General features: G+C 43.8%; 5 protein-coding genes across 5 annotated transcripts; 4 read left to right on the top strand and 1 right to left on the bottom strand.

Annotated features, from left to right (window-relative positions):
• Positions 1-272: 272 nt before the first annotated feature.
• On the top strand, positions 273-2,326 carry PICMEDRAFT_31086 (hypothetical protein; the record flags this gene model as incomplete). Its single annotated transcript, XM_019162676.1, has 2 exons — positions 273-385; positions 931-2,326. 2 exons carry the CDS (start codon positions 273-275, stop codon positions 2,324-2,326), a joined length of 1,509 nt encoding a protein of 502 aa, XP_019018228.1.
• A 299-nt stretch (positions 2,327-2,625) lies between these two features.
• Positions 2,626-4,255, top strand: PICMEDRAFT_15110 (hypothetical protein). Its single transcript, XM_019160672.1, has one exon. The coding sequence runs from the start codon at positions 2,730-2,732 to the stop codon at positions 4,104-4,106; it is 1,377 nt and encodes a 458-aa protein (XP_019018227.1). The 5' UTR covers positions 2,626-2,729; the 3' UTR covers positions 4,107-4,255.
• Positions 4,256-4,425: 170 nt separating this feature from the next.
• PICMEDRAFT_10144 (hypothetical protein) lies at positions 4,426-6,306 on the top strand (the record flags this gene model as incomplete). The annotated part of the gene is made up of 1 exon (XM_019159636.1): positions 4,426-6,306. The coding sequence occupies one exon, from the start codon at positions 4,426-4,428 to the stop codon at positions 6,304-6,306; it is 1,881 nt and encodes a 626-aa protein (XP_019018226.1).
• Positions 6,307-6,433: 127 nt separating this feature from the next.
• On the bottom strand, positions 6,434-8,089 carry PICMEDRAFT_71228 (hypothetical protein; the record flags this gene model as incomplete). Its single annotated transcript, XM_019163865.1, has 1 exon — positions 6,434-8,089. The coding sequence occupies one exon, from the start codon at positions 8,087-8,089 to the stop codon at positions 6,434-6,436; it is 1,656 nt and encodes a 551-aa protein (XP_019018225.1).
• A 329-nt stretch (positions 8,090-8,418) lies between these two features.
• On the top strand, positions 8,419-15,330 carry PICMEDRAFT_71227 (hypothetical protein; the record flags this gene model as incomplete). The annotated part of the gene is made up of 1 exon (XM_019163864.1): positions 8,419-15,330. The coding sequence occupies one exon, from the start codon at positions 8,419-8,421 to the stop codon at positions 15,328-15,330; it is 6,912 nt and encodes a 2,303-aa protein (XP_019018224.1).
• Between the last annotated feature and the right edge of the window lie 137 nt (positions 15,331-15,467).

The following is a 15,467-nucleotide window of genomic DNA, read 5'->3' as shown; positions in this document are numbered from 1 at the left end:
CGGGGGAGATGGTTGGTGGTTGGTTGGTTGGTTGGGAGAGAGTGTGAGGTGGTGGCAGCGGCAGGGGAAGTGGCAGCGGCAGCGGCAGTGGCAGAGGCAGAGGCAGCAATGGCAGCGGTGGCAGCGGTGGTGGAGGACGAGGGTGTGTTGGCAGTGGCAGTACTTCTTTCTCTTCTTGCTGTTGTCTCCTCTTCTTCTGTAGTGGGTGCCGCCGTGGTTCCGGGCAGGGGTCTCTTTGCATCGCTACACTCTATAGCTCTCACTTACACAAGATGGTTGCTAGATTATTTGCTACTTCAACTAGATCTGCTCTTAAGGCTGCCAAGGCAAACTTGGCCTTGAACAGAGGTTTGGCCACCGCCGCCCCAGCGGTCGGTAAAGTCAAGTAAGTAGGACATGCGTCGCGTGGCGGGCGTGGCAGGTCGAATTGCAACAAGTGGTGTGCTGAGTCCGCTGAGCCTGCTGAGCCTGCTGAGCATTTGCTGCGTTGCGGTCCGACTGCGCACGCCCCCCGCCCCCGCGATTGTTACAAGTTGAGGACTACGTTTGTCCGTCGAAACACGCACGCGTTGTGCACCCCAGTACGTGCAGCCCCCGTCCATGTGGGCGTGCTTGCACACACCGTCACACACCGTGGAGGGCGACCTCTGTCGAGGAAATTTAGCCCACCCCTTGGGCTTTGCTGTGTGTGGGTGGATCTGAGGGTTTTTCGTGGAAAAAAAACGGCTCGCGCCCTTGCACAGCAGGGGAGCACGTCCGCTACGTCCGTCGTGAGCTGCGCAAGACCACACTAGACCAACGCAACGGTGCTGTTTCGTCGGCCCCGCCGCCCCCTCGACTCCTAGGCTTGTCGACCCCCCGGAACATAGATACTAACATTTTTCTTCACCCCCCTCCCTCCCCCCACCGTTTTCATTCTTATTTCTATAGGTCTGTCATTGGTGCCGTTGTCGATGTCCAATTCGAACAAGGTCAATTGCCACCAATTTTGAACGCCTTGATCATGGAAAACAATGGCTCCAAGTTGGTTCTGGAAGTTGCTCAACATTTGGGTGAAAACACCGTCAGAACCATCGCCATGGATGGTACTGAAGGTTTGGTCAGAGGCCAAGCCGTCAACGACACTGGTGCTCCAATCTCTGTCCCAGTCGGTAGAGGTACCTTAGGTAGAATCTTGAACGTCATTGGTGACCCAGTCGACGAAAGAGGTCCTGTCGAATGTAAGGAGAGAAGACCAATTCATCAAGACCCACCTTCCTTCGTTGACCAATCCACTACTGCCGAAGTTTTGGAAACCGGTATCAAGGTTGTCGACTTGTTAGCACCTTACGCTAGAGGTGGTAAGATTGGTTTGTTCGGTGGTGCCGGTGTCGGTAAGACCGTTTTCATCCAAGAGTTGATTAACAACGTCGCCAAGGCCCATGGTGGTTTCTCCGTTTTCACCGGTGTCGGTGAAAGAACCAGAGAAGGTAACGATTTATACAGAGAAATGAAGGAAACCGGTGTCATCAACTTGGAAGGTGAATCCAAGGTCGCGCTTGTTTTCGGCCAAATGAACGAACCTCCTGGAGCTAGAGCTAGAGTCGCCTTGACCGGTTTGACCATTGCTGAATACTTCAGAGATGAAGAAGGTCAAGATGTCTTGTTGTTCATTGACAACATTTTCAGATTCACCCAAGCTGGTTCCGAAGTCTCTGCTTTGTTGGGTAGAATTCCATCCGCCGTCGGTTACCAACCAACCTTAGCAACCGATATGGGTTTGTTACAAGAAAGAATTACCACCACCAAGAAGGGTTCCGTTACCTCCGTCCAAGCTGTTTATGTCCCAGCCGATGATTTAACCGATCCAGCTCCAGCTACCACTTTCGCTCACTTGGATGCTACCACCGTCTTGTCCAGAGGTATTTCTGAATTGGGTATCTACCCAGCCGTCGATCCATTAGATTCCAAGTCCAGATTATTGGACGCTTCCGTCGTCGGTCAAGAACATTACGATGTTGCAACCCAAGTTCAAGAAACTTTACAAGCTTACAAGTCCTTGCAAGATATCATTGCTATTTTGGGTATGGACGAATTGTCTGAACAAGATAAGCTTACCGTCGAAAGAGCAAGAAAGATCCAAAGATTCCTTTCCCAACCTTTCTCTGTTGCTGAAGTTTTCACTGGTATCCCAGGTAAGCTTGTCAGATTAGAAGAAACCGTCAAGTCTTTCAGGGATGTTCTTGGAGGTAAATACGATCACTTGCCAGAAAACGCTTTCTACATGGTTGGTGGTATCGAGGATGTCATCGCCAAGGCTGAAAAATTAGCTGCTGAAGCTAACTAAATCTCCAATCAGTGATTGTGTGTTTGCGTACTCTTTTATCATGATGAATCTGTGCCCATAAATGACGTTACTATGATTTTTATTTATTTATGATTATTTATTCCTATTCCTAGTGATTTATCTCTAAGTTTCTCTTTTGTAATAAAAAGATTTATTTATTGTTTGTATTCCTTTCTAGTAAAAAAAAAAAGTAATACTTAGTATAGACGTTCGAGAAAGGCATATATAGACAAGGGAGGGCAAACGAGGGGGCGAAAGTGAAGATGTAAACGCGTGTTCAAACCCCAAAAGGACGGAAATTTCAGAGAAGCTGCCAAAGTTAACATCCCTCTTTCTTCAGCTTTCTTCTCTTCCCTTCCTTCATCTTTTACCAAGAACGAACTTCCCGACAAACCACTGAACAATGATCTCGTTCATGGAATCGGCAAGAAACTTTATGGATACTCCAGGGTTCAACTGGAAATCCCTCATCATTGGATTCACCGTCTCGAACTTTGTCTTTGACACGTATGTGAAGATCCGCCAGATCCGTTGTGTCGAGATGAACGGCAACAAGATCCCAGCCGAGCTCGCAGCCTACAAAATCGACTCTGACACAGTCATAAAATCTAGCAAGTACAGTCTCTCCAAGTTAAAATTCTCCATCTTTGCTGGTATCTTCGATCTTATCGAAAATGTCGCTTTCTTCAAGTTCGACGTCTTGCCCTCACTCTGGCTTAAGGCCGGCAGTGCATTGGCTTCTATTGCCTCATACGTCCCCTCTTTGAGCTCGTGGTTGACCGGAAGCGTCATTTCTCAGAGCTTAATGTTCATGGGCCTCTTCATGGGCGTTTCCATCGTTTTGGGCACTCCAATCAAGTACTACCAGAATTTTGTTCTCGAAGAATCCTACGGCTTCAACAAGCTCACAATTAAGTTGTGGATCTCAGACACAATCAAACAGTTCCTGTTGACATGTGCACTGGGCGGACCAATATTGGCAGCGTTCTTGAAGATCATGTACATCTACGGCGACTCTTTCATGTATTACCTTTCCGTATTCCTATTTGTCGTCCAGATCTTCTTCATCATCATCTATCCAAAATTCATCCAGCCATTGTTCAACACCTTAACACCTTTGGAAGATGGCGAGTTGAAAAACGAAATTGAAATCTTAGCCAAGAAAAACAGCTTCCCATTAGATAAGCTCTACGTCATCGACGGGTCCAAGCGCTCCGGCCATTCCAATGCCTACTTCATGGGTTTGCCATGGGGATCCAAACAGATTGTGTTGTTTGATACCTTGATTCATCATTCCACAATCGCCGAAGTCGTCTCCGTTCTAGGTCACGAAATCGGTCACTGGAAACTAAACCATACCTCGAAGCTGATGGTCATTGGCGAATTACACATGTTTTCGATTTTCACAATCTTTTCCGTCTTCATCAAGAATAAATCTTTCTACAACTCCTTTGGATTCGGACTACCTAACGGAATAACAGAGATGCCAGTCATGATTGGATTTCTACTATTTGGCGATGTCTTGAGACCTCTCGACGCAGCCATGGAGTTCGTCATGAATTTGATCTCCCGTGTTTACGAGTACCAAGCAGATGAATATGCTGCAAAACAAGGTTACTCAGAAGATTTGAAAACAGCATTGGTCAACTTGCACAAGGAGAACTTGTCGAGTTTAGTTGTCGACGGCTTATATTCTGCCAAAGAATACAACCACCCAACCTTAGGTGAAAGAATTTCTGCTATCGACCGCTACGTGGAAGAATCTAAGAAGGAGAAATAAGTTTTAGCTTGTGCAGAGAAAAACTGTCAGCATGTGTTAGCTCTTGTATACTTATACCAGTAATAAGGTACTTTACTGAATTGATTTTCAACGACATTTCCCCGCAATCAGTTTGCTTACAACTGTACTCATTAAAAGTAGTAGATGCACATATAAACGCATTGCCTAAAACAGTAAGCGCGCTTAACTTTGGAGTATGTTCCGAGTTTCCTTTTCCTTCTCAAGTCTAATTTTTCAACGATAAATATTCTTCCCAAAAAATACCGCTTGAATGTTGATGTTAAATTTACCACGTTAAGTCTAATATTGACATTCGGCAATGCAGCTGACAAGATTCAGTGGACGGAAAATTGGGGTTTACAGAAAGTCGATTTTTGGAGGCAGGAGAAATCATAGCGCTTCTCTGTTGCGAGCTGAAGATTTCGACGATGAGTCAAACTTACTCAAGCATTCTATAGCTTCCAATGAAAAACATCAGTTAATCTTGACTATACTAAACTCTACAGCAACAAAACGTGAGGCACGGTCATATCTATCCAAGTACAGACTTCTTGGAGAAAACGACATCTACAAAAACAGACAAAGAATCGTCAACCAAGATCAGTCCGATAGTAATTCTCCTCTTGTCACAAACAAGCAGTACTCAAAGTACATTGGAAAACTTTTGGAAAAACATGTGGACCCTTTATACAATTACAACAATAACATCGAGCAAAACCCAAACGTGGAGGCTTACAATCGGAGGTTACTCAATTCGGAGTCTCCTGTGCTCATGACAACCCCCACTTCCCCGAAAAATCGAATAAATGATGCCTCGAATGAGATCAAACTCACACAGACTATTCGTGCTTGCATTTTCAGAATCCGGAAGCTTCATAAATGGGATACTGATACCGTGAAAAACTTAGCTGTTGTGTTAAGGAAGGCCATGGGACTTGGGGCAAGCCCAGTGATTATCATAGATGGTGATGTTATTGAAGGTTACAAAGGAGAGCAGGTGAAGAAGGAGATTGAGAATTATGTAGATTCGAAGTTGGAATCTTTTGTGGAAGGACTAGGCAACTTTCTACCCAATCGGATCATCAAGGGATGTTTCGACCTAGCAGAAAATGGAGATTTACAGACAATTGTCCCGGAAATGATAGGGGTGCCAATTTTTTCAGGTATCATACCTATTGTGTCCCCATTTGCTGTCAGAGAAGGCGTTCTGCAAGTTGTAAAGGGATTCCCAACGACAAGGGCGACCGTTGATTGCCTTGAAAGTTCCGAGATGAAGGAAATTCTGACCATCGAAAAGGTGATATTTGTTGACGAAGTAGGTGGTTTCCCTAGTGTCGAGAGATCCGAAGGTAGTCATGTTTTGATAAACTTATTACAAGAATTTGATGATATCAAAAACGAGCTCCAGAAAGAACTTGAATTGAGCGAAGAAGAAAGGGAGACCCATCTGTCAAATCTTATGGAAATGAGACAACTGCTCGACCTGTCTCCTGATATTACTGGGATTTTGACAACCCCAGAGATGGCGACCAGAGAAGAAGAGAAACAAGTCGGTAAAGAAACAAATCCGATCATTTACAACATTTTAACAGACCGTCCAACAATTTCATCTTCTTTACCTGTTTCGCTTCGTCGCACACCACAGCTAAATACAACCGTTGTGAAGAAGGGAATTTCAATCTCAGTGTATCAATCATCAGATCCCTCCAAAGGTTTGGATTTGCGAGCTATGGAAAGAGAAGGGAAAGTAGATTTGGCACAACTGAAGTACCTCATAGACAACTCGTTTGGCAGAGACCTCAATATGGACCATTACCTCAATCGTATCAATGGCAAAATTGCTGGTTTGATTATTGCCGGCGATTACGAAGGAGGTGCTATAATCACATGGGAAAACCTGGGCGAACGGAGCGTTGCCTATTTGGATAAATTTGCAGTCATCAAAAAGCTCCAAGGAATCCCGGGCATTGCTGATGTTGTATTCAAGGCGATGTTGAAGAGTTTTGAGAATGAGCTCCTATGGAGATCCCGGAAAAACAATCCCGTCAACAAGTGGTATTTTGAGAGATCGAAAGCCAACTACTCCATAGATGGCACACAATGGAGGTTGTTTTTCACAGGGAAACAGGAGTTGTCAGTTTCACTTCTCGCTGGATATATCAAGGTTTGCAGCTCTATCGAGCCATCGTTTGATATTTAAAAATAAACCTCATCAGAGGGAAAAAAAAGCTACAAACTTACATTACATGTCGTAATGAATAATATATTTTATGGAACTATATAGAGACTGTCGATTTTGTTTGTTAATTCGTCCAAACAACTGATCGTTATATAGATTTAGACATGTAGACCCCGTCTAACTCATACCCCAATCTTCTATAATAGTTTCTCACACCCACACCGGAAATGACACTGATTTTGGAAGAGCCATGTTCTTCCTTGGCAATTCTTTCGGCTTCTTCCATCAACAATGTACCAAACCCTTGATGTTGGAATTTTCTTGGATCTCTTGAATGAAGTGGAACAACAGAACCATAAACGTGTAATTCTCTGACAATACTTGTTTGCTGCTTCTTGAATTCTTTTCTGTATGTGTATCTCTTGGAAGCCTTCCTTAAACGAAGCAACCCAATCAATATATCCTGTCTAGGGTCCTCGTATGAGAGGAATGTTTCCCAACCACCGTTGGCGTAGTAGTCTCTTCTGATGAGTTCAACCTGGTCGGGCTGTATTTTGTGATGCACCTCCTGTATACCCACTTCTCTGGTTCTCACATCTCTGCAAGAGGTACCAAAGTCCTTCATTCTGGCCAAGGCCAACTCCCTCAAGTTACCGTTCTCCACACCCGAAGTCACCAAAGGCATTGGGATATCTCTTTGGACTCTATAAATTCTTGTCCATGGAGGAACCAAGGCCATGATTCTGGCCACTAAGTCTATCAACATGTTTGCATTGTATGACTTGTACAACCCGTTTTTCCATAACTCGTACAAACCAGTACCTCTAATGACTAGTGTAGGGTAGATCTTCAAACCGTCGGTTCTGAACGCAGGATTTTCAAAATACTCCTTAAATTGTTCCAAGTCTCTCTCCATCCCTACGTTAGGCAAATCTGGCATCATGTGAGAAACCACCTTGTACCCTGCATCTTTTGCGTACGCAAAAGTTTCACAAACAGCTTTCACGGTGTGACCTCTATTAGTATCTCTTGCAACATCTTCGTAGACAGACTGAACACCAAGTTCCAACCTCGTGCAACCATAGCGAAGCATGTCATCTAAGTGGGTCTCAGTACAGTAGTCTGGTCGGGTTTCTATCGTGATACCCACACACTTTGTTTGTGATTGCTGCGAAAAGGCCACCGCTTCGTCCAAGTCCGTACCGTTGTATCCCGTTAGGGCGTTGTGCAACTGCACTATGAACTCCTCCCGATAATCCTTTGGCAACGACATAAAGGTACCACCCATGATAATGTACTCGACCTTGTCTATACTGTGTCCTAGCTGTCTCAATTGTTCTATACGGCCTCTGGACTGTTCGTAGGGGTCGTATCTAGCTCTGATTGCCCGCATTGAGGTCGGTTCGTAACCCGTGTACGACTGCGTAGAGTACTCAAAATCCGAGTCTGGACCACCAGGGCAGTACACACAAATGTTACCGGTGTATGCGATATGGGGACATCTGTGTGGTTTCGACATAACGGCCACAACGGCCACTCCAGACGCCGTACGCACGGGCTTCGCCTTGAGTTTTGGGAGCAGGTACTTCCTGTACTGGTCCGGGATTGAGTTGATAACATCGGTAAGCCGTGGCTGCTGCTTGAGCTTGTATTTCTTCGAGAATTTGATGATTACTCCGTTAAGATTGACCTCTTTAGATGTTCCCAGCGAAGACACAAGTTCTAACGATATGTCTGCACAGGCCTGGATGAATCTCTCCTTCTCAGAAGGAAGCTTCTGGTGTGTCTTAGGTCCTTTCGGCATTTCGTACTTCAAGCACTTTCTGGTATCTTGTTGCAGTTTTTAGTGCCGGCTCTTGGCTGCTGTCTTTCCTTCCTGCTGGAGAATGATCATGCTTCATGTCTGGAAAGCATCTGAAAAAAAATAATTTGGAGAAATCAGGAAAATGAAATTTCCAGATAGGGGCTTGGTCCCCCGTGCACCAGTTGGCTCTGTGGGTGCTCTCGACGTGGTTTGTTCTCCTGATGATCTGGTCTTGAAACAGACAGAAGTTCCGAAAGAGACGAATCAACGGGAAAAGAGGACACAGTGGACAAAGCAGGCCAGTACCCTTAGGAAGAGACATTGCAAAAATGGCTAAGGGAAGCAAGGGCAAGAAGTCCAAGGCTCAGAGCAAAAACAAAAAAGCCAAGAGCAAAACCAGTAGCGGCGGCAACAGCAATGGTGTCAATAATGCTGAGAATGGTGACGCCATTGACAGCACCAACAATGTTAATACCGTCTTGGCAAACGAGTCACGCAGCAATCCTGTAGCGGTGGAGAATGATGATTCTGAATCCACAATGGCGGATGATGACTCTTCCTTGCAATCGGAGTCCTCAGCTGCAAGAGAAGCCGCAAACGATGGTGATTTACCAATTGACGACACATCTTTGCAAGAGACGCAGACTTTGAGCGAAGGAAGTGTCGGTTTAAGCAATGCTCACACAGAATTCGTTGTTCCGGAAAACGATGTTTCCGAGATTGACCAAACTAGTACAGAAACTCTCGAGCCAGAACAAGTCCAAGTAGAATCGACATTAGACGTTGCTTTAACAGAGTCGGTGCCCGAAGAGCCTCCAGCTGAAACCCAAAAGCCAAGTGAGCCGATACAGGACAAGGTTGACGAAGCTCACCAGGAGCCAGAAGACCCTTTCAGCGATTCCAACGCAATTGCTCGCTGCGAAAACACCGCTAAGACCGCTGAGCAAGATTTGTTACAGGTGGAAGAACCAGCAACTGCAGAGGATGCGACCACACTTGAAGAGGCTTTGCAAGATGAGACTGTTCAGGGAGCTGATGCTAGTGTATTGTTTTCGTCGGAGCCAGAAGCTAATATAGTGACCGAAGAAACTGCACCTACAGGACAAGAACCTCTGAAGGATGATGTTTTTCCGTGGGATAACACAGCTGATCAAGATTTGATGCCATGGGACAACAAAAAAGAAGAAGAAAGCCAGAGTGATATTGGAAATATAGAGTTATTATCGACGCAGAACCAAGACATTGATGGGGAAACCGTGAATCCACCCGCAACTTCGGAGCAGGTAACGAAAAGCTTAATAAACTCGGATGCCATTAGTGATAAAGCCGATGCTCCAATTTCGTTTACATGTGAACAGGACATCAAGATAGGTACAGCTCCCTCAGCACCTGCGGAAGACGATAAGTTGCCATGGGATGAAGAGGAGACTGCCGATGACATCAGCTTCCCGTGGAACTCGGCTGGTGCATCTAACGGAATCGAAAAAGAGAGTACTCTAATGATCAGTGAGACTGCCAATGGTATTTTCAAAGAAGATGAGTCTTTTTTGAACCGTTTGTCACCTGAGGAGACCAAAACAACGAAGAGTAATGCTGAAGATAAATTTGCTTTCTTAGAGGAGCTACCGGAAGACGAGAAACTTTTAGGACAAAATAAAGAGAAGACAGAGGTATCAGATGCAGAGGGGCCTGTAGGAGATAAGTTTGCTTTTTTTGAGCAAGATGATGATCTTTTACTAGACGATATTATGGACGATGACCTCCTTGAAGATGATGGCCCAACTAATTTTGATGGCGCCAACAACTCAACTGCAAACGCTACAACTGATACTGTTGTAGTATCAAATGGTGAGAAACAGTCAAAATATCAACCCCAACAAGCTCCATCCAATCCTTCTCAGAACTCTTCACTCCTGTATCAAACAAATTCAAACGTATTTGTCCCTACCCATTCTTTGAAGCAAAACTTTTCTCATAACGTTTTCACAACCCCACCTCCAAACTTTGCAGAACCAAACCAGAAACTCGTTTCCAATTTGCAGCAGCAGAAGAAGAAAACCGATGCATATGATTTTCCCCAGGATCTCTATTTGAAAAACAAGCCAAAACCTGTCAAAGAAGTTAAACAAAATATCTATACTCAGATTGAAAACTCCATCCAACAACCAAACCCTAACTCGGCACAGGTACCAAGTCACAATCAAGAGCAAGTTACTAATAACCTTTCTTTTCAACCGCCACCAGCAATAGGTGGAGTTGGTAATAGATATTCAAGATCCAACTCTATCAATAGTACAAAGAGTTCTTCTTTTTTCGCTGAACTTCCCGTTTCGAAGATCAACGAGAAGAGGGACAATTTGCATCTGAAAAACCCCTACAGTTTGGCTGAGAGTCAGAGTTCCATCAATCAAGTAAATAATGTTGAGAGAACTTCGATAGGATCTAATAATTCTACCTCTTCCCCATTGATGCCTCCAAAGAGAACGAACTCTTACATTCCAAACATCACCCAATCTCCCCAACAGGAAAATTTTTCACTGCAACAGAGACAACCCCCGGTTGCTTCCAACTTGAATAACAAGTTCATCCCTTCTAAGTCTCCGCCAACTATCAAAAAACCTGCAAATCCATATGCTCCAGCTGCAGTGGGTGGTCATGTTAGACAAATATCTACCACAGTGACAAATCCGATCGATTCAAAGCCAAATATTGTACCTGTTCCAATGAAGTCTCCAATTAGTATAAACTCTCCCCTTTCTCCTGCCATGTCTGTCTTTTCAGGAAACGCAAGCAATGGTGCCATTCCGTCTAACATTCCAAACGCTTTTGCTCAAAAATCCTTCTCCTCAGGAAAGTATGCACCAGTCTCTAGCCCACAGCCTCCATACCAGCAACATCCACAGATGATACAGCAACAATACCAGCAACAACAACAACAGCAACAAATGCCAATACAGCAGCAAATTCAGCAACAGAAACAACAATCACAACCCAAAACATCTATGCAATATGCCCCTCCAACTCAAATGTACAACCCCCCAGCACAAGGATCTTATTTCCCGTCAACACAACGAGGACAAGGGCAGCCACATTCCCAAGTGCTTTCACCACAATTGCAGCAACAACAACAGATGATTAAAGAACCACAGTTTTCGAATGGACTGGGATTTGATACTCAACCTCAAACGAGAATAAATTCGTTGGGCAAGAACAAAGCTTCAGTTAAGGGTCACAAACATTCAGGTTCTTCGATTAATGAGGTGTATGGCTCAACTATCGAGATGAGCAACGCTACTTCAACTGGCCTAAGAAAATCTACAGTTTTACCCCCTTCATTGTCTAAAGGAAAACACCAAATACCACCAGTGTCTACATTAACTCCTGCTCCAGTAGTGATTAATCCTGAAAATCTTGTTAGACGTCAATGGCCTCTCTTCAGCTTTTCGGCAGAAGATAAAGTAGCTTCAATGATACCTGCGTTTGATGGATACAGCCAAAACATATGCAACATCAAAGTTGTTGACACATCTTCTATTCTGAAGCAGGACAATTATGTATCCACATTTCCTGGACCATTGAACAAAACCAAGACGAAAAAGAAAGAAGTCAGTAAATGGTTAGAGGATAAGATTGATTCTTTGAATAAGTCAAAAGATTCTACGATATTTGCTGAAGAGCTCACCTGGAAATGTTTGAAACTGATGCTTGATAAGGTCGAGAAGCCCGGTGATTTCATGGATAGGGATTACATTAAAAGTATTGCTGCTTTATTAAATCCTTCTTTGAATGTTACAGATGCCATGAACAACACTTTTGACATAATTGAACTAACTAGGTTGGGCAAGAGTTTCACTCCGAATAAGCCATTCAATTCTTTTTCATTTGATGATAGTGGCTTCGTCACTGTCCATAAGATGCTAGAGGTCGGCGATAAAAAATCTGCCCTTGAATTTGCAGTGGCAGAGGGAGATTGGGCTATGGCTTTGTTGATATCAAACTTGATGGGTCCTATAGCTTTTGACCAGACAATAAAGTTATATGCGACTACTCATTTCCAAGGTGATTCCATGGGTCAAGATCTCAGCTTTTTTATTCAATCGAAATCACAAGGAGGATTTTCAGTCGAGCAGTTGAAAGGTAAAGAGAGCTGGCTTGTTGAAAATTACAGAATTGTTGTTCCATTTGTCATGATGGATAATCCGGAATATGGCAAAATTTTGAGTGGTATTGGTGAAGCGCTACTGAAAGCAGGTTATACAGCTTACGGGAAATTATCGTATATCCTTTCTGGCTTACCACTGATTCCAAAATCTTTGAGCCAGCTTCCTTCATCCATTTACGGTATGATAGTAGAAGAAATTTATGCGTTCGCTTTATTATCTACAGGAAACGTTCCTCCGAATTTTGCTAGTGGATTTCCACACATGATACCACTAAAAATTCGTCATGGAGGATATCTTGCCGATATTGGTTATTCTGTGGAATCCAAAAGGTATTGTGACTCAACACACGCGTCAATCACTTCAAAACAGTTTTTTTGTGAACCTGCTACTCTACTGGCGCAAAATAACTTATGCGATAGGTTATCTCAGGTGGGTTCAGGCTGGTTGAGCTCAAAATTAAGTCGTCCACAATTAGATAGAGTTTGGACAACTCTAGACAAATCCTTCAACAAATTTGTGTCAGGTGAAGACATCCCACAGAATGAACCTAAAACGGAAGGCGTTTTTGCTAAATTTACGTCACCAGCCTCAATATCTAGAACTTCTTCCACATTGGACCTAACGGAAGTTAGAAACAGCATAACTAGAAAGCCTAATGGTAACCCCTACCTGAGTTCACCTGGTCATATTTCGCAACCTCTTGGTTCTGGCAGCTCTTATGGTGGATCAGCCATGGTTTCCGGATCTAGATCATATCTTCCTCCTCCTTCAATGCAGGAAAACCTCATGACACGTAATGTGTCTTTAGATAGTATTGGTTCTTACTCTGGTTCTTCAATTCCACACCCTCCAGGACCAAACAGATATACCCCAGGTAATAGTCTGGCTAATATTTCGTCTGAATCAATTTTGACCACTGCTTCTCAACCTACTTCAAATTCAACTCTATTGGGCCAACCTTTTGACGAAAACAGAAAACCGAATATTTTCAATCCGGCTCCTGCTGCAAAGATGCAATATTCGCCTAAGGCGCCACCTGCTCGTACTTTGAGCAATGCTAGCTTGTTTACCCCAGCAGTGAAACCTATGTCATCTTCACCTGTGGCTGGTAGAACTCAACTCGCACAACCATCTTTTAATGCCAATACATTCTCGACACCTTCAAGTTTACCGCCAAAGTCCTTGAAGGTATCTCCAGTTTCTCAGTCATATTCGCCGGTGTTACCACCAAATCTGCATGAAACTAATACGACTATTCTGCTAGAAAAGGAAAAACATGCAGATACGGAAATTGCACAAGCTCACCAGGAAATTGAGAAACCAATTTTACCGGAGACTTCCAAAAGTGCTCCACTTCCTCCTAAGAAGAAACAAATTTATCTTCCTCCTAAGGAAGAATATGATAGCATTTACTCCGTCAATGAATCCACCAAATCAGGCCCTGCTCTGGAGTTAGTTCAGCCTGAACAAACTCTAAACGCATATGAGCAAGAAGTAGGTGATGCAACTAAAGACACTATTGCCGTTGCGATTAATGCAGAAGCGGCAGAAAAAGATGTTTTCCCGCTGCCTGGTGGAGAAGTTGAGGATGAAGCAAAGAAAGAGATTTTAACGAAAACAGAGGATTCTACTCTTTTATCTCCTGCTCAGAAAGCGATTGAGGCTGACGACGATATTTCTCAGACTTCTGTTGATAAGCAGAATACTGACGCAATAGCAACAATTGACCAAACTCTCTCAAATGATGCAGGCAATACCCCAGCGTTGAATGAATCTAACCGAGCTCATAAAGAGGAGGTCAAAGAAGCTGATGAATTACAGGAATCTAAACAAACCAATTCAAATCCAATAGTCTCCAAGCCTCCACCACCTCCGTCAAAGATTACTCCATTTAGGCCTAATGCAGGCAGAGCAGCTTCAAGATCTGTAAACAGATATGGTCCATCGACAGCTTCGGCTAACAAAAAAGCAGTTAACCCTTATGCTTCAATCTACGCACCCAAGCAATTATCTCCAAAATTGGCATATGCATCTGAAACAGATTCTGGTGAGCTAGCTGCCGATACTGGAATCCCTGCTGGTATTCCTCAGGTAGATATGTTCAATTTTGGTGGCTACAGTACTCCACCCCCTGCTGCATCATCAGTAAATACTGAGAATTTGGACGATAATAGCAATACAAATGAGGTTGATCAAGCGGAAGGTGAAACAGATGCTGAAAGTAATGGAAAGCCAAGAGAAGACATCAAATCTGGGCTCTCGGAAACAAGGTCAGAAGAAAACAATTTTGTTCCAACTTATCACCCACCTACTCAAATGGGAGTGAAAAGTAGGAAGTCACCTATCCAATCCGAGATAAAATTGACTAATATGTTCAGCCCTCCAACTGGATTTGCCGCCACTGCTAATAAAGCATCAATAATTTCATCTCCTTTACACCAGTTTACTGAGGAGAAGCGTTACTATGCACAGGACACTGGCGAATACTACGATGATGTCGTTGACGAAGACTCGGACGAAGATCATGGTGCCGAAGCCAACCGAAAGGCCGAAGAAGAGAAAAAGAAATTAGAAGAGGACGCGAAGAGGAGGAAACAAGAAGAAGAGCAAAAGAGAAAAGAAGAAGAAGAGACAGCTAAAAAGAAGAACTCCAGCAAAGGTGGTGAGAGTGGAAGATGGTTTGGATGGTTAGGTAAAGGTAAGAGTGATGACAAGCCTAAACCTATTAAGGCAAAACTAGGAGAAGAAAATTCGTTCTATTACGATGAGAAACTCAAAAGATGGATCAATAAGAAAGCTCCTCTGGAAGAGCAAATAGCGGCAAGTGCACCTCCGCCACCGCCAGCGATGAAGAAGGTCAACACTACGCCAGCAACGCCTGTTGGTGGTCCACCAACTGCACTACCACCAACGTCAACAACGAACAATCACCCATCGATGGGTGCTCCTTTGGCTCCAAGAGCTGCCAAGAAAGACGGCATTGATGATTTGTTGACGATGGGCAGTGCAGCCAGCGCAAGGAAAGGTGGAAGAAGAGGACCTCGTAGAGGTTATGTTGATGTAATGGCACAAAAATAAAGATCTGTTTCTTCCTACACTTAGAAAATACAAAATAATTTACTATAAATATACAAAATAGCGCTGGAGTTCTTACACCAGAACCAATGTAAAACAGTAAAGAAATAAATTTTCATTTTTTGGTCTATTATGTAGAA

Source organism: Pichia membranifaciens (genome assembly GCF_001661235.1).
Source record: "Pichia membranifaciens NRRL Y-2026 unplaced genomic scaffold PICMEscaffold_2, whole genome shotgun sequence".
NCBI lineage: Eukaryota > Fungi > Ascomycota > Pichiomycetes > Pichiales > Pichiaceae > Pichia > Pichia membranifaciens.
This window is presented reverse-complemented; position numbering and strand designations above follow the sequence as displayed.